This window comes from Lynx rufus, unplaced genomic scaffold (assembly GCF_022079265.1).
Source record: "Lynx rufus isolate CCGP_SWC_20201006 ecotype Redwood Valley unplaced genomic scaffold, mLynRuf1.p SCAF_1, whole genome shotgun sequence".
Taxonomy (NCBI): domain Eukaryota; kingdom Metazoa; phylum Chordata; class Mammalia; order Carnivora; family Felidae; genus Lynx; species Lynx rufus.
Window position 1 is genome coordinate 206,400,458 of NW_025814823.1, and position 19,214 is coordinate 206,419,671.

General features: G+C 39.9%; 1 protein-coding gene across 1 annotated transcript in view; it reads left to right on the forward strand.

The window, feature by feature from the left end:
* The window catches only part of C6 (complement C6), a 62,544-nt gene extending 45,432 nt beyond the window's left edge, over nt 1-17,112 (forward strand). Inside the window, exons 13-17 of the mRNA XM_047073822.1 lie at nt 1,914-2,046; nt 2,973-3,161; nt 8,507-8,597; nt 11,456-11,697; nt 16,931-17,112. Of these exons, the coding sequence (XP_046929778.1) occupies nt 1,914-2,046; nt 2,973-3,161; nt 8,507-8,597; nt 11,456-11,697; nt 16,931-17,112 (837 nt within the window). The remainder of the gene's footprint in view (nt 1-1,913; nt 2,047-2,972; nt 3,162-8,506; nt 8,598-11,455; nt 11,698-16,930) is intronic.
* Nucleotides 17,113-19,214: the final 2,102 nt, after the last annotated feature.

The window sequence follows — 19,214 nt, forward strand, 5'->3', positions numbered from 1 at the left end:
CCAACAACCATATGAGTGAACCCTTACCCAGACGGTCCTTCAGATGAGACCATAGCCACATTGACAGCTTGATTACATACTTATGAGAGACTCTGAAGCAGAAGGCCTAGCTAAATCATGCTCATATTCCTGACCCACAAAAGTTACAATGTATATTGTTTTAAGTCACTAAGATTGGAGGTAATTTTTTACATAACAGTAAATAATTAATACAGTAAAAAAAAATGAATCATTTTTAAAAATTCCAAAAAATAGAACTTAAAAAGTATGTGTTTTTTTTTATGTAGGGTTATTGTTCTCAGTTTAATCATCTTCTGTTGACTTAAAAATGAATACTTAGAAACGCTCTACTACTCCTCCGTCTTAAATTCCCTGGAGAGGTCTTCATACTTGGTTGTTAGACCAAAGGACAGCAGTTTCCCTGGCACCACTAATTCCTAAACTCATGGTCCACTATGTGAATAGAAAGTGGAATGTGACCACAATATATAGGTTCGGATGACCTGTAAGAAATGTACAAATAAGATCTAACTGTTTATTCCTGAATCTGAGGAGAGTAATTCTCTACCTAACACACGTTTTCAGAGAGACAAACTAGTCACAGGAGATGTGGAGTCTATAATGCCTTAGGTTAGAAACCTGTAGAATTCTTAAGCAGTCAATACAGTTTTAATGCCTTTTAATTTTATCTTTATTACTGAGCTACAATGTTTATATGATTAAAAATAACTAAATATATTTTTCAGATAGGTCTGTGGCTTTAGATATAAATTAGAAACATGTAATATTTAAAATTGATCACAGAAGGCATGTTCCCTAATTAATTTTGACTTTAAAAAAAATTGTTTTAGCTTTCTTCAACTCAGTAAAGCCTTTAAATTAATCTTTTTCCAAATGTATCATATTTATGATCAAAGATCAATAATCCTCAATTCTCCAATGCCAGCAAACAAATATCCACAGAGTATAGTCTGGGCTAATATACCTTCCACGTTCGTTTGTCTTCTGTTGATTTTAAGTGGAGGAAATATTTGGGAGTGAGGCAATGTCAATTAGTCTTTAGAAGAGAGTGCACTGGAGGGCTTGTTGAAACACAGGTTGCTGGGTCTCGCGCCTAGAGTTTCTGATTCAATAGGTCTGGGGCAGGGCCCAAAACTGCCATATCTAACGAGTTCCCAGGAAATGCTGATGCTGCTAGTTCCAGAACCACACTTTGGGAATGAATCTTTTAAAACAGGAGTCAGCAGACTAAGGCCCACAGCCGCAATTTGGCCTGCCATCTGTTTCCTGTTTTTTTTCTCTTTTCTTTTTTTAAACAAAGTTTCATTGGAATACAACCACACTTGTTTATTTACATAGGTCTATAGTGGCAACAATGTCAGAGGTGAGTAGTTGCAACAAACAAAATAGGCTGCAATTGACTTTGGAGGCCCTTTATAGACAAAATTTGCTATTCCCTGGCCTAGAACATAATCCTCAAAATTCCATTTTGTCAGATCCAGATACCCACATACTTTTTGACTTATTTTTTCTAGCTGCTTACAAAAACTGTTAAAATGATCAACATTCTAATTTTAAAAATCACACAAAGGCTTTAAACAGTGATTCATTGTTCTAATGACTCTTTTTATAAAAGTAGATTGTATGTTTCCATTCCCAGGAATAAGTTCACCTTTTTTTCTGTTTTGCTCTTTATTACAGACCTCATCTCCACTGTCAGTAGTTTTTACTCAAAAGTAATACAATGCAAAGGAAAGGAGAAAACTTTGAGGGATGTCTAGAAGCAGAAATTGAGAGGACTGTCTCTGAGCAGATACAGGTGTTAAGGAATGGAAAGAATCCAGGATGACCTGAGGTGTTGAAAGGTATCATCCCTGGCATTGATAATGGGCTGGTTTCTATTTTAATTCTAGAATGAAAAGAAACTGTACGCAGTTGGGGAAGAAGTTGAAATTTTGTGCTTTTCTGGATTCATGGCTGTTGGATACCAGTACTTCAGATGCTTACCAGACAGGACCTGGAGGCAGGGAGATGTGGAATGCCACCGTGAGTACTGGCCAAACTTTTTGTGCGACTGCTCTGAAGAATAAACGTGCCCCATATAGCTAGAGCAAAATCACACACTGAGATCAGTATATCATACTATTTTTTTTAGTAGCTCTGGTGAAAAGGTTTAGTGAGCAGAAAATAGGATTCATCTGCTAACATTCTGTTCCAAAATATCTTCATATTTCACTTCTCATGCCCCTGTGTATTGGCCTCATAGACCCAGGACTACAAAGCATGCACTTGCAAAGAAATCCAGGAAGTCCTCTAACTACATCTAACCACAGGCATCTGCCTTGCCTGATGTACAAATTAATGCAAATGAATGAGTCCCAGGAAGATGATACTCCTCCTATTCTTTGTGCATCAGAAATGCGATTTTATGTGAAATGCAGTTTTCTCTTTGGCACCCATCCACATCCTTTACTGAGGAAGAGCGGAGGAGTTTGTAAGCTCCACACATACCCATTTGTAAGCTACAGTAAAGTCAAAACAAAATTCACACAAGGCTCAAAAAGGGACCCCCAAAGGGTTATTAGGGAGAGTTGAAACCAATGTCAGTCAGAACGTCTGCCTCTGTGCCATCCACAATGTGGTGACTTCCTCTTGGGAGGCCCTGCTAGGGAGAAGAGGGGGGGAAATACTTCTTGAAAGGAGAAAGTCCCAATAATGCAATGAAAGTTGGAAGTTTCTGGAGCCACTTCCTTAGCAAGGGCACCTCAGATAATTGAACGAACGGGAGCATCTCGGTGGAGGACTCTCTCGGGAAGCCTGGATCCTCCACCCACCCCAACCCCCAGTTTTCTGATCAAAACATGGCATTACAGCAGCACCAATGCAGTAAATCCCACTAAAATCACCTCTTGCTTACATTCGTTGAGTGTTCTGCTCCACTAAGCACATCTGACATGTTTCTCTGCCTGCAGGGACACAGTGCCTCAAGCCAGTTGTGCAGGAAGTTCTGACCATCTCGCCATTGCAGAGATTATATGCAATCGGTGAATCCATTGAGCTAACCTGTCCCAAAGGCTTTGCCGTTGCTGGGCCATCACAGTACACATGCAGTGGGGATTCCTGGACACCACCCATTTCAAACTCGCTCACCTGTGAAAAAGGTGAGTGTCACTCAGGATGCTAGCGTCTGCTGAGATGGTGCCCCCAAAACTGGTAGTAGCATAGCACCCACAGGGGTGCTATTTCTTGAGGATGTTTTGGGAGAAGAAAGCAGAAGTTTCCACTGACAGGCTAGGTTTTCTATTTCAGCCTGTGTCGTGATGAGATCAGGCAGCAGATAACAAGTTATTGGTCAAGCAGATATCTTCAAATTTTAGAAAGCAAGGTCGATTTTCTTTTCCAATACAATGTTTCAATATTTTGAGGGAATGCAACTCGGCCATCCAACAAAATCAGAATTAATGGTAAACTGAAAATTTGGCTAAAGTGGAGGGCCATAAAAAAGTAGTGCACACTACTTTTTAATTACCTAAGCATTTTATTTTAACTTAAAACACAAAAATGCATGATTATCCACCCATTTTCTGACATAGGACCAAGCTCTTATTTTCTTTTTATTTCTTTTTTATTTTTTTAATGTTTATTTATTCCTGAGAGAGCAAGAACAGAGCACAAGCACGGGAGGGGCAGGAGAGAGAGGGAGACACAGAATCTGAAGCAGGCTCCAGGCTCTGAGCTGTCAGCACAGAGCCCGACGCGGGGCTTGAACTCACCAACTGCAAGATCATGACCTAAGCCGAAGATGGACGCTTAACCAACTGAGCCACCCAGGCGCCCCCCAAGCTCTTATTTTCTAGTCTTCTGATTTCAGCTCCAAGACTTCTTCCTCAAATAAAACAAATACATGACTCACCACCTATGTTATTCCCTATCAGTTCCTCTAAAACCATGTTTAATTGCAGGTGGGGCACTTCTTTAAAAAACACCTCCGGTTAGGTTCCTTCCCCCAATTCTGATGTCACTGAGCTGGGGAGGGCCTAGTATTTGGCGTTTGTTTAAGATTTCTTCTAGCTAACAGAGAAGATTTCTTCTGCTAACAGAGCTAGCAGAGTTGAAAACTGTTGTTTTGAAGAGAGGTAAAACGTTAAAGTCACTTTTGAAACAAATTGACTACAGAATGATTTTAAATTTATGTATATACATAAATTTTATATATGAAATATATGTATTTAGTAATCTTTTACAGTAGTCACATCCCCAGTGAACTCAAAGCAAAATTTTTGCAAATCATTTTTAATTGTTCAAAATTCCCAACTTTTTATTTAAAAAGTTTATCACTTGATAAAGCTATGGAAGACAGTGTTGCCAAAGAGATTGCAAGAGGCCCTAGGTCTCTTGGTCTCTGGGCCAGAAGGAATCGGAGGACAGAACAGACACCGCGGATAGGTGGTGCAAGCAGGAAAGTTTATTAAAGCAAAAGGATACTCTTAGAGGAAGACCAGGTAGGCTCCAGGGAGCAAATGCCCCAAATTTCTTCTGTTTACAAGCTTTTATTATATTTTGAGTAATTAGGGGAGGAATATTCACTGAGGTAAGCAGCCTGCTTTTTTCAGGAATCCAGGTTCCACCCTTTTCCTTTCCTTTTTTGGATTGATCACAGCTGTCATGGTGATTTTAGGGGCAAAGACCTTTCAGAACTGCAATGCAAATGATATTATAATGAGGGAAATGTCCGGGTGGCTGGGTGGCTCAGTCCAGTTAAGTGTAGACTTTCGGCCCAGGTCATGATCTCGCCTTCCAGGAGTTCTGAGCTGTCAGCACGGAGCCTGGAGCCTGCTTTGGATTCTTTGTCCACCCCCTCCCCCCACCTCTTTGCCCCTCGTGCTCTTTCTTGCTCTGTCTCTCAAAAATAAATAAATGTTAAAAAAAACTTTTTTAATATAATGAGGGAAATGTCTTCTGAGGATGTAACAAAGCCTCACCTAGCTGTTGGTGGGGGATTTTCCTACTGCAACGAGTGGCCTCCCACCCCCGCTTTAATGCCTAAGGGGTGACTTTCTGCTTTGTCCCTCCTCATTACTATCTAACTGCCTCCTCTACCAAGAGGAACCCATAAACTTGGAAGACAGGCAATTACCATGGAGGGACTGGGGAACCTAGCCTGGCAAGTCAGTTATTTGGAAGACAGTTGAGGACATCTACTAATTCATATGTTCCAAATTTTTCAATTGTTCAAATAATGTCTCATTTTTATTCAGAGGGTCCTTGAAGACATATGTGAAATCAGCTATGATTAGGCCCATGTTGCTTACATAAAAGCAGAAGGTAGTGAGAGACTAAATTAAACCCGAGGTCAGGCAGTTTGAGTCAACAGGAATTGAGCTACAGTTGAACTCATTCCCCAAGCTCTTTGGCATGTGGCCTTCTTTATCCTCTTCTAGGCTATTATAATGAATGAAGAAAAGGGGGAAAGTTAACTTATTAAATAAACTTAAAATTATTGATAAAGAGATATCATGGGTGGCACCTAAGTGGCTCAGTCTGTGGAACCTCTGACTCTTGATTTCGGCTCAGGTCATGATCTCACAGTTGTGAGATCAAGCCCCACTTTGGCCTCTGGGCTCACAGCACAGATCCTACTTGGGATTCTCTCTCTCTCTCTGCTCCTCCCCTGTTTTGTCTCTCTCCCTCTCAAAATAAATAAGTAAACTTAAAAAAAAGAGAGAGATCATGGAAATTTGTGAGAACTTGAGGTTGATACTGTGGCTTGATTTCACTCAACTCCTGATATGTATATCAGAGGGAACTACAGGCTTCAGAAGGTTAAGATCCTCCGGGTATCTTCGGTAGTATCTTCTCCATACAGCACTGTCCACACATACACACACACACATACACGCCCATGACTCTGTGTTTGGAAAAGAAATTGGGATTATAATCTAATCTGAGAAAGAATGAAATGTTCTACATCTAGATAAAGTAAATAAATATCCTATCTTGTGTATTTTCTCTCCAACAACATTGGCAAAAAGATCAATGAGGGAAGTCAGAAAGAGAGAGAAAATCATCAATAAAACTGGGCACTCTTTCCTCTCAATGTGTGGAGAGCTGTGAGATAAAGAGGCTTTCAGGCCATCCCTGGTTTGGAAAAGGGTTTTAATTCTTTCAGTGTGAAAAAGGATTTTTGCTTTCTGAGGAATTGACATGGTAGGTGCCTCTACAGTTACTTTTTCCTCCTCTGAGAAATTGACACCTCCAGAAGTTCCCCCTGACCCCAGCACTCCAAAGATCACACACAGCGTCTCGTTTCCATGTCATTCACAAACTGTTCCAGGCGGTGTAGGCAGCTGAGAGCCAGTTCTGACTTCAACCTGACACGCTGAGGGAGCAAAGACTCCTTGCCTGAGATCAGTGGCAACTTCAAATCAGTAATGACAAATACTAGGAAGCTGATTCTCTCTGGGAACAATGAATAGCTAGGGGTCCCTTCCCTGACCTAAGTGTGGATTTATTTACAAAAGGCAAAGGGGTATAGCTCTACAACAAGGCAAAGAAAAACAATCCCATGTCAATGGAATGCTTCATATCTGAGGCCTTACCAGCCACTATACATCTCCATGTTCATGAAGGTTAAGGGCCAAATTTCATCAGAGAGTCCTGTGAGAGAGTGATCATAGGAAACAGAAATAGCAGCAAAAAAGGAAAACCTACCAATTTTTATAATATTTGTTTTTGCCTCTAACATAAACCTCCTTCCCTTACCAAACCTTCCGCCTTGTAGGCTAAAAGGAGTCACCATGAGGGGACACCTGGGTGGCTTAGTCGGTTAAGCATCCTACTCTTGATGCTGGCTCAGGTTGCGGTCTCCACAATGGACCTGGACCCTGCTTGGGATTCTCTCTCTCTCTTTCTCTCTCTCTCTCTCTCTCTCTCTCTCTCTCTCTCTCTGCATCTCCCTGCTCACACACACACTCTCTCTCTCTCTCTCTCTCTCTCTCTCTCTCTCTCAAAATAAATAAACATTAAAAAAAAGGAAAGCACCCTTGAGCTTGGTCTCCTGTTCTGCCATCTAATGTGGCAGGATATCTAGATATAGCTGCCTACTGCCATCCTTTGACAATTACTTGCTTCCAGAAGCCATTGTGGTTCTGTGGATGCCCGATCAGTTTCAGTCCTGGGAAGTCTGTTTCACACAACAGCTCACCTGTGGTTTCAATGATTCCCCGTAGAATAATAACAAATTTAAATCATTAGCACAGACTTCTCCACTGAGTTAAACCCAAATAGTCACATTTGTATGTATCTATTTTGATCTAGTTTGTTTGAGTGACTTAAAGACACCATAAATTTAACATATGCAGAGAGAAACTCTTGAGTCATTACCCCCCTCCCTAAAACTAAACGTCTTATAATATTTTTTATTACAGTTAAGGCACCAATGTCTATTATCTAATGCAAACTAAAAACCTAGAAACCATACTTTGCAGCTCTCATAACATACCCACATTAGGCAATTTTATCCGTCTATCCTGATAAATATGTCACAAGTTTACCTACTTGTCTCCATTTCCAACTCAACATTTTGGTCCAAATTACCATCCTCTTTCACCTGCTCTTCTATAATAACCTCATAGACTGTCTACCCATAGCCTTCTTGGCCACCATATCTCTTCAAATCCATTCTTCACATACAGAGGCCACAATTCATTTCTTTTTCAGAATCCGGGCCTGAGTTTGTCATACGACCCCTGACTTATACCACCAAAGACTTTTCATTGTTTATAAAATAAAGGCAAACATCTTTCAAAAGCTCTATAAGACCCTGCACAGCCTGGTACACACTCACCTCTCTGGCCTCATCTTGTTCCATGCTCTTGTTTTTCTGCATTTCAACCACATTGGCCTTCTTTCAGTTCCAGGAAAATCACATGCTGTCTCTCTTTGTAGAACTTCCATGCCTGATGTTTCCTTTGCTGTGAACACATTCCCTTTCTTCTTTCCATTTTGCCATTCTGAACCTTCCTCACTACGTCAGTTTTCCTGATTATATGCTTTCTCTTTAATAATGCTAATAATATGAGCAATTCTATTTGTATTGGTGTGTTTGATTAATGTCACTCGGCCCTCACAAAACTATAAGCTCTGTGAGCATAGAATCTGGGTGAAATTTTAGTCAGTCCACTATTTCCAGAACATAACACAGTGCTGAGAATATTGTAGTTTCCCAGTCAATATTTGAAGAACGAATGAACAGAAACTTCACAAATTCCATTTTCTTCAGTTCTCTGTACTTAACAGCAATTTTAGGTTGGAAAATGACAGCTCATGAGAGCTAGAAAAGACCTTTAGATGGAATATTTCATGACAACATATTTGGAAAAGGCAAAATGAATGCTCTAACTACAGATAAGTGAGAAATTTTCGCCACTGCCTTTCTACTAAATCCAAATGTATCGCTTGGAAGTCATGCTGTGCACTGTCCTTTACCCCTTTTCTTTTGTTTCAGATGTTTTGACAAAATTAAAGGGTCATTGTCAACCAGGACAAAAACAGTTGGGATCTGAATGCATTTGCATGTCTCCAGAAGAAGACTGTAGGTAAGAGATACTCTATGGACTGTATTTGGAAATTGGGAAAACCAGTCTCGTGTAACCAGTTTGATAGAGGAGCTGAGCTTCTTGAAGCACAAACACGAAACATATTAATTTTTCACATAACTGATACCCCCTGTGCTCTGTTGATTTCTTCCCCACTGGGTAGCAAGCTTTCTTAATTATCTCTCAGCCCTGTTCCCTAAGTTTGCATGGCATTTGTTTATCAAGACAGTTTTAGTTTTGTTTATGAAGACTTATTCCTGTCCATAATTGGTTTCAGACTCAATTATCTCAAAGCCTTCCTCTTCCCCCTAACCACAGGGCAAGGTTGTGACTCCAAAAACTTAGAATAGAGAAAGTGGTATGAACATGGACTTCATGCATATATATTCCCCTTTGTCAGTTTATTTTTCATGCTGGGGTAGAGAGCACGAAGGAAAAAAATGAAAAATCCTGTGACCGCCATGACTAGATAGCTATCTCCTCTTTGTTGTTATAACTGCCTTTTCTCTTCTTTTCTTTCCTTTTTTCTTTTCTTTTCTTTTCTTTTCTTTAAAGTAATCTCTACTTCAATGTGGAGCTCTAACTCACAATCCCAAGATCAAGAGTTGCATTCTCCACTGACTTAGCCAGCCAGGTGCCCCTAACTGCCTTTCCTTTAAATGAATAAACTGAGGAGAGTTGAGGGTGCTTCTTTTTTTTTTTTTAATGTTTATTTATTTTGAGAGAGTGTCTGTGAAAGGGGGAAGGGCAGAGAGAGAGAGAGAGAAATTGAGGATCCAAAGCAGGCTCTGTGCTGACAGCAGAGAGCTGGATATGGGGCTTGAACCCACAAATTGTCAGATCATAACCTGAGCCAAAGTCAGATGCTTAGCCGACCGAGCCACACAAGTGGCCCAAGCATCCTTCTTAATTTAAGGGCTTTCAGTCAGATTTAATTCAAAACAGTGTTAGCTAAAGATAAAATTTTGTTTCTCTATCTCACAAAATAAATGCAGAGGTTGCCAACCTAGGGCTCGTATGGTAACTCTCGTTGTAGATAAGACCGAGGCTCCTTCCTGCTCTTGTTCCACCATCCTTAAATTGTGTTATGGTCCAAGATTGCTGTGCAGGAGTAGGAAGGGAGAAGACCAAAAATGGACATTTTCTCTGTTTTTAAGGAGAATTCTCAGAAGACCCATCACTCACTTTCATCTCATTAACCTTTTCTTATTCGTATGGCCACATACACCTTTGACTGGATGCATAGACATATTGAATAAAATTAGAGTTATATTACTGAGGAGAAGAAAGACTGAATGTTGGGAAGGGAAGCCAAAAGACTGTGCCCAGTTGTTATCCTTCACCTTTAACACCAATTAGCTCTCATGTTCCTCTGTACTGCAGGTGAACAAACACTTATAGGGACTGATTTATTTATTTATTTATTTATTTATTTATTTATTAACACTATAGGGTCTTTTCTTGTATAATTCCACAAACATAATTCAACCCAGGAGTGGTCCTATCTACCCCCCCCACCTCAATCCTCACCAGGGTGATCCATCACGTAGCTTCTTGCTGCTGGAGTCCCCTCATCCAACAGACAGCCTTCCGGGGAGTACCTGCAGCATTCATATTGCCCATTTAATGCAGAAGAAACTTCCTTCTTTGTCTTTCCAATACCAAGTCATGAGAATGCAGACTGTCCTCTGGAACTGTCTGAATTTCAGCTCTCCCCTACCTCTCTAGACTTTTTCTGTAGTCCTCTGTTCTCTTCTATACAACATTGAAGGTGTTTGTGGGACTGGCTAGCCCCACAGTTTAAGTTCTCTGAACACAGGGAGTGGCCTTTTTCTTCTCAGCTCTAGCACCTGGAGATAATTTTGCACACTAATGCCCTGATTGTTAACTCGAAGATTGACATCAGAGAAGAAACTCAAATTTAGAGTAAACCAGCCCTTGTCCTCGCAACAAAAGAAGGACTGTAGCTGCTGATTACCTCCTAGCAGCAAGACCTAGCATCTACTTAGGGAGATTAAGCAAGTTACCCAAGGAATGATATCAAAACTGATGTACTTAATCAAAGTATACAAACACACTTGCAAAGCTATGTAATGATAGAAGACTCTGGTGCTGCAAATTAATGAATGTTAGAGAATTCTGAAGAGGTCCAGACTACATGGGCTAGGTTGATCAGGGCTACCTTCAAAGTGTGGTCAGGAATTAAACTGGACACAGACAGGCATAGAAGAGAGACAATACAATGCTGACTGAGCAGGGCATCGGATGCCAGCAAAGGAAAGGTAATCTTATAATTTTAGAAAATGATCAATATAACTGCCAGGTAATACGGATTAAGAAGGAAAGGAAAATAATTCTAGAAAGGAAAGTTAGTTGGAGTCAAATTATGGAGGATCTTGATTACCAGAATTTAAGAATTCAGACTTTGATTTGAAGACAATTGGGAGTAACACCAAGATTAAGGTGAAATTCTAGTGGCTTAGTTGGCTAAGCATCCGACTTTGGCTCAGGTCATGATCTCATGGTTCGTGAGTTTGAGCTCTGTGTCGGGCTCTGTGCTGACAGCTGAGAGCCTGGAGCCTGCTTCAAATTCTGTGTCTCCCTCGCTCTCTGCCTTTCTCTTGTTCATGCTCTGTCTCTCTCAAAAATAAATAAACATTAAAAGAAAAAAAGATGAAATTCTAGAAAGATGAATCCCAGAGCACACAAGATGAAAGAAGAGAAGCTGGGGGCATGGGGCAGATGGGGAGGCGGGTCGTCAGAAAACTGGCTGGAAAGATTACATATTATATTGGCTACATGCCATCTCCTTTTTTCTAGTCTTCATATATAAATGCGCTCTTTCCTCTCTTGGGCAGCCATTATTCTGAAGATCTCTGTGTGTTTGATACAGACACCAACCATTACTTTACTTCACCTGCTTGTACGTTTTTGGCTCAGAAATGTTTAAATAATCAGCAACTCCATTTTCTACATATTGGTTCCTGCCAAGATGGTCCACAGTTAGAATGGGGTCTTGAAAGAGCAAAACTCTCAACCAACAGCACAAAGAAAGAATCCTGTGGCTATGACACCTGCTACGACTGGGAAAAGTGTTCGGGTAAGCCCTGGTGGTGACCACACACTGGAAATGCTCTCTCTTAGCCTTCATCTCAACTAGTTAATCTTATTTGCATTTATATACTCCCTCTCTCTCTCTCTCTCTCTCACACACACACAACCTTTCCTTAATCAAAAATAATTCCTTTACACTGTTTTATAAAAAACATTTTATAAAAATTTTTTATTTAAATACAAAAATATAACCCACTCACTATTAGAAATAACTACCTTAGTAGTTTTAGTGTGAATCTTCCCAATTATTGTTCTATGCATATACAATCATATATGCGTATACTACCCTTAAAAAAAAAAAGTTTATGTATTTTGAGAGAGATGGAGAGCAAGCAGGGGAAGGACAGAGAGAGAAGGAGACAGAATCCCAAGCAGGCTCCGCACTGTCAGCAGAGTCTGCTTGGGTTTCTGTCTCCCTCTCTCTCAAAATTGTCTAAGTTTTCCTCTGGCATTTGAGACTGGGTAGGGCAACATAGCTAGAGCCTAGAGCCTAGACTGAGTTCCTCATGGATACTAATTGCCAGAAACATCTTCTTCAAATTTTTTTAAGTCCTTCTGCTGCCAGCCTCCAAGGCTGGCAGTGTTAATCAGGCAGGACTCTCTGAGCCCAGTCAGGGTTTCTCATGGGTTTGGGCACTGTTTCTCCCAGGTGGAACATTCTCCAACCTTCTACTGCTTCCCTCTCACCATGCATGGGGTCAACCAGATGTTCCAAGGTGCTCTGGGACTCATGCCTGCAGTCATCCATGGCTCCGAGCTAGACTCTCATTCCCAGAAAGCAGGGTATTTGCCAGGACTGCTTGAGATTGGCCTGCTAAGTATGGTGCTAACACTCTAATTCAGAGTTACTGTAATTGTTTATATAGAGAAGCATCCCATAAAAAAAAATTCCCTAGGGCCTTATACACAGGGGTGGTCCTGATTATATTACTTTTTTTTTTTAGGTATCATACTTCACATCTTATTTTCTATATTGCTGTTTTTCAATTAATATATCATGAAACTATTTTCATGTCATCATATATTATTCTGCTACATAATTTTCAATCTCTGCAAAAGTCCATGTGGACGTTCTATAACTTATTTAATCTTCTGTTAAGCGTTTAGATTTTTCCCAATATTTTGCTATTATAAGCAGTGCTATAATAGACAAATTGATCACAGATAAATCTATAATCTTAGATTCTTCCTCAGGATATACCTTAGAAAATGAAATGTATTGGTAAATATTATTTTCACATATAAAGTCTTTGTTGGCACAGTGTATCAACTTGCTTTCCAGAAATGTTTCTACCATATTATATTCCTGTCTACAATGTATAAGAAAGACTGCCACCCATACCTTCACCGAAACTTTGAGTTATTACTTCTTTATCTTTCTGCCAACTTGATACTTAAGAAGGGGCATTACATTTCTATTTTCTGTAAGCGAATTGGCTATGGGCATTTTTGTTTGTGAATTGGAAGTGGAAACTTCACAGCAGTGAGTACATTTTCTCTAAGATGAAGTTTGACCCTGAAACAGTTCAGCTAAGCTTTATATAATACATAGATATGGGCCGAAGATCAGGATTTAGCAGAACTCAAGTATGCAGCTAGATTTCCTTTGTGACACATCCTCAAAGAACTATCTTAGATTGAGACATAAAGTATATAATGGAAACTTGTTGAATTGTTACATTAAATTTTTGCTAAAACCACTTTACCTTTGCAAAAATAAACACAAAAACTTCAATGTTCCCCTTGGCTCTTCAATTCAGTCCTGGAAAAGGAGAGAGGTCTTATTACCCAAATCCACTTCCTTCCTGATCCACTTAACTCTGATTATCAAGATCCAGCTCCCCTGGGAGGTGGCAGTATTGAATTCATGACAGAGGGTAGACACAGGTGGCATAGTCCATAGGCCACCTGAGGGTGGCCACTCAGAGGTCAATGTCTGAGACTTCTGACCTTCGTGCCATATCTGAACAAGGCAAGTCCACATAAGAGACAGCATGCCAGGGTCTGATATATATATTGCCCAATTCTGATCAGTATTAAATCACCTTGTGGCTAAATGCTACCATTCATTTTTAACTGCCAGACCAACACCATTACCCAGCTGACATTTCAGAAATAATGAGGTATTAGAGGATATGATTAGTGTTAGCTTCCGTCCTTCCATTTTTATCATGGAGAAAAATCTTCATGGAACTCCGTATTGCAATGATTTTTTTTGCTCTTTTTCCACAAATTATTCTTTTTAAATGTGTCTGAGTAACAAATAATCTCTGGCTTGCAATTTCATCAAAATCTGTCTTTACTATTGGCTCTCTGCTGTACAGATATCTAAATCCACAGCCACCAGGAGTCTACATTTGTCTAAAATAAGAACACTAAAAAGTTTGAATACTTAACCAATATTGCTCAAGTGACCAGAATGTCTTGGGGCAGTCAGACTAATACATGGACACTTTATAATAAGATATTTCAGTCATTTAAAATATTCTTTGATCCTACACACAATCAGAATACTGAAAGAATTCCCCACCCCCTAAAGATAAGGTCTGCCTGTACCAGTCTTCTCTAATTGGTGAGCAAAAGTCAACGTCATAGAGAATTCTGTTCAGTTGCACTATAGAACAGAATCAATGTACAAACCTCAGCATTTATGAATAAAGAGAAAGCTAAAAATGTATTTTATACCCAACCCACATATGGCAAGTTGGGATATTATTAATTTTGAGTTGCATTGAATGTCACGTCGGTTAAACTGTTACTGATGACATTGTGTACTTTGCTACTCTTTTCCTTCTCTATCTACAATGAGATAGAAAAAGTTTAAAAATGGAACTTCAAAATAACATCAAGTTCCCATTTGAAAAGTTAGAACACAAATGGCTTCATAAGGAGTCTATTTCTATGCACATTGAATGTTTCGCCTAAATTTCAAAAATATCCACCATCAACTAATAGAAGGGGGAAATTTATTCAGCACACATCCATTTAGTATCCAAGATGCACAAGTCACTGTATATAATATGAGGAGGACTCTAAAGACAAACGAGCTTTGTACCTTCCAATTGTTCACAGTACTTGGAGGAGTAACTTTTCATGATAATTGGATGAATAACTTTGATGCGAGCCAGCATGATATAAGAACACATAAGAGAGAGAGAGAAATCTTCTGGCCTGGAAGGGTTTCATAAATATGGTAGGATGAGAATTGTTGCAGGATGCATTAGTGTAGGTGGTGGGAAGGGCTTTATGGTGCTGGCAGTCTAAAAATGATCTTGCTGAGAGCATTTAAGCCACACCATACTAAAATAATAATGACCATGGCTTTTCCACAAGCCTGGGGAACTGACATCCTCTCCAAAGGTGGAGCAGTCTCCTGTCCTTCACTAAACCCTACTGTTTACAACAATCGGCAAGGCCCTCCACAATGAGACTCTTTTCTAACTGGTTGACACAGGGCTTACAAGGGAATGCATGCTTTTTCATGAAATGTTTTCTACCAAAGATAGGCTATCTATGTGCCTCTGCGTATCTCCCCACTCCCTTTCCCTATTTTCTCCCATTGGTTGAGACACATGGGAAAGAACTGATACCCACCTAAAAGAAGCTATTTCTGAATGACATCATTGCTGATTCTCAGCCTAACTCAGATATTTTGGCAGCATGAGTTACCCAAGATCTATCAAAATACTTCTTTTTGATTGCTTATACCTACACCCCAAATTCAGAATTGAAATCAATTGATGAAGCAGAATGAATTGAGCACCTCGTTAAGAGCTAAGTGAGACATCTAGATGAACAAGTGCTCAAACAAAGCACTTATAACTGTCTTGGGAGAAAGACATATATGAAAAGCTAACTAACAAGAAAGAGTAAAAATACCAGATATAGTACTAACAAATTTACACTATTGAAGTCTAGTTAAAACTTTAAAGTTCAGTTGTTGTGGGGGTAAGTGGGTATGAAATACTTCATGGAGGAGGTGAGTCTGTAGAAACTGGGCATGTGGGAGAGAGTAAAAAAGACCACATCACTGTAGCAAAAGAAGGGGATAGCATGGGCAAGAGGGCAAAAACTGGAACACTGTTAAAGTCTCATTTGGGAAGCAGAAAGTTACTCTAAGTGGAATTGAAAAAGCAGAAGAGACAATGTTGCAAAAGGATTTTGAGGGCAAACTGTAGAGGCTCTTGAACTTTAATTAAAACATGCATGTATAGGGGCGCCTGGGTGGCGCAGTCGGTTGAGCGTCCGACTTTAGCCAGGTCACGATCTCGCGGTCCGTGAGTTCGAGCCCCGCGTCAGGCTCTGGGCTGATGGCTCAGAGCCTGGAGCCTGTTTCCGATTCTGTGTCTCCCTCTCTCTCTGCCCCTTCCCCGTTCATGCTCTGTCTCTCTCTGTCCCAAAAATAAATAAATGTTGAAAAAAAAAAAGTTAAAAAAAAAAAAACATGCATGTATAGAAATGAGCCTATATCCCCACCTCTACTCAAAATTTATTTAATATTCTTGACTTTGGTAAGTTTATCCCAAGTGATCATTTTAAAACAATTTTCATGAATGAAAGATCTACATGAATTATGAAGTGACTGGGTGATTTTGAAACCAGGCCTCCTAAAAGAATCACCAACCTGGAAATATTCTAGAAAGAAGTCAGTGGCTGTGGTATAGAGTTATGTTAAAGAATTAAGGCCTATTCGTGATTGAAAACCTGCCTCTACCACTTACTAATTGTGGAACCATGGGCTGATCAATTAAGCTCTCTGGGATTACTAACAAGCTCATTTGTAGAATTAGTTTGATAACATATAATTCATATGTTTGAAAATTAAATGAAATAAAACATACAAAGCCCTTGGCTTCTTATGTGGTTTCATAGTACGTTCTCAATAAAAGGTGGTACCAATGAGAAAATAACAGAGAAGACCGTCTGTAGATGTTGTAGAAATAGATTGACAGGATACAGTGACTGATTAGATGTGGTCAGTGAGTGAGAGCAAGGTGTCAGAGGTAGCCCAGCTCCTGAATCTTACTGGCTGACTCGTGGATTCTGTTCTCTCACATCCAAATCACTCCATTTGACCACAGTTGGGTCTTTTGGGCCATTGCCTTTGTTCTAGCTTTCTGATACATTGCCACCAAAGTGCCTGCTCCTCTGGGGACAAATTAGGTAAAATCAAACCCTGAAGTCCTGTGGTGAGTCACACTGTCTCCCTCTCATTTCAGCCGCCACTTCCGAATGTGTCTGCCTGTTGCCTCCCCAGTGCTTCAAGGGTGGAAACCAACTCTACTGCATCAAAATGGGATCATCGATGAATGAGAAAACAGTGAACATCTGTGACATAGGAGCTATAAGATGTGCCAACAGGAAAGTGGAAATACTGTATCCTGGGAGGTGTTCAGCCTAAAACAATCACTGAATAACAGATTTACTGTCCCAAAATAATCCCTACAAGAGAGCATTCTCCTACAAACAGCAGACTGGTGTGCCCAGAAGTTACTGACATAAATTCTTTTGTGTTACTTTCAAATAATTCTTCTCCATGACTCTCCTGCCTTAGTCTTTCCTATCCAGTCCCAGCCTATGATGTTTTCTGCAGCATACACCTCAGTAGTAACTTTCACATCGATCCAGTGAATTCTGTTCACACTGCACTAAAACGATGGGACTTCTGAGGACCTTATGAAGCCTGTAGTATTAAGCATCCTCACAAGTACAATTAAGAACAAAAACCATAATTGTCTTCAATTATTCAATAAACATAAATCTACAACAACTTGGAAAACACATTCTTAAAACCCAACTTTCCTTCATGCATTCATTCAACAAATAATTCTGAATGTCTACAATGTGCCATGGACTGTTTAGGATGATGGGGAATCGGCAGTGAATAAAAGAGACAAAATCCCTTGCCTTCATGAAGCTTACATTCATGTGGAGACAGGCAAACAAAAAACAAAATAAACATATATATATAGTATGTTTGATGGTGATGGCGATAATTGCTATGGAAAAAATAATGTAAGGAAAGGTGAGTCCCATCATCTCATGCAAGGAGACACTCCATAGTAATAAGCATCACAGTAGGGATGATTGGGAACAAGAGGAAATTGCCTTGTTTAAAGTAGTTGAAAAACTCCTGGAGTTCCATACTCTTAGGAAAAAAGATTCTTCTTGCCTCAGCTAAAGTGCATTCCAAAGCTTTTAAATTGAAGTATGTGATGGATGGAAAATCATCAGAGAATTTTGAAGGAATAATTTTTTAAGTTAAATTATATCTAAGTAGACATCCATTTCTCAGAGAAGTTAGGGTGTCATTTTATTGGGGAAGAGGAGTGTCTTTGGAACAGCAATTCTCAAATATTGGTCTCAGAATCACCTGGAGTACTTGCTAATACACACGCTTGCAACCCACCCCCAGTTTCTGGTTCAGTAGGTCTGGGGTGGGGCCAGAGAATTTCTAACAACTTTCCAGGTAGTACCACTAATGGTCATCTGGAAGGTCACTTTTTGAAAACATTTAGTTTAGAAATGGAGTCATCCAACAGTTCATTCTGTTCGATTTACTAACTGATCTCCAAACCTTAGCCAGCCAATCTCCAAGCCCCTGAGTGGAAGGATATTTCCTTCCTCTAAAACTCAATGGGATTCCCACCTAGTGGAAGGGGGCCGTGAGCCACAGCCACCTGCAGCACCCTCATTAGACCTTATACATTAAATGTCACTCCTCTTCCACGTCATTCATCATAAGACGTTGGCAACATCTAAAACATCTTGCAATATCAAACAGAAGTGTGAGGAAAGAACGACCCAGCAATTGCACTACTAGGTATTTATCCAAGGGATACAGGTATGCTGTTTCAAAGGGGCACCCAGATGTTTATAGCAGCACTATCGACAATAGCCAAAGAATGGAAAGAGCCCGAACGTCCATCGATGGATGAATGGATAAAGAAGATGTGGTATATATACACAATGGAGTATTACTCAGCAATCAAAAAGAATGAAATCTTGCCAGTTGCAACTACGAGGATGGAACTAGAGGGTATTGCTAAGTGAAATTAGTCAGAGAATGACAAATATTCATACGACTTCACTCATATGAGTACTTTAAGACACAGAACAGATGAACATAAGGGAAGGGAAGCAAAAATAATATAAAAACAGGGAGGGGGGCAAAAAAGAGACTCTTAAATCTCGAGAACAAACAGAGGGTTGCTGGAGGGGTTGTGGGAGGGGGGACGGGCTAAATGGGTAAGGGGCATTAAGGAATCTACTCCTGAAATCATTGTTGCACTATATGCTAACTAACTTAGATGTAAATTTAAAAAGTTAAATTTAATTTAATTAAAAAAAAAGAAGTATGAGGAAGGAAAAAAAAAACTAGGACAGAAAAAATTTTCCTAGTGTAACAGCAATTGAGTGGGAATTTTTCTCTTCCCACGAATCAGTAACCTATCTTCCCCAGTCACGCCACCCCCTCCCATCTCACAAAATTGGTGCAGGCCA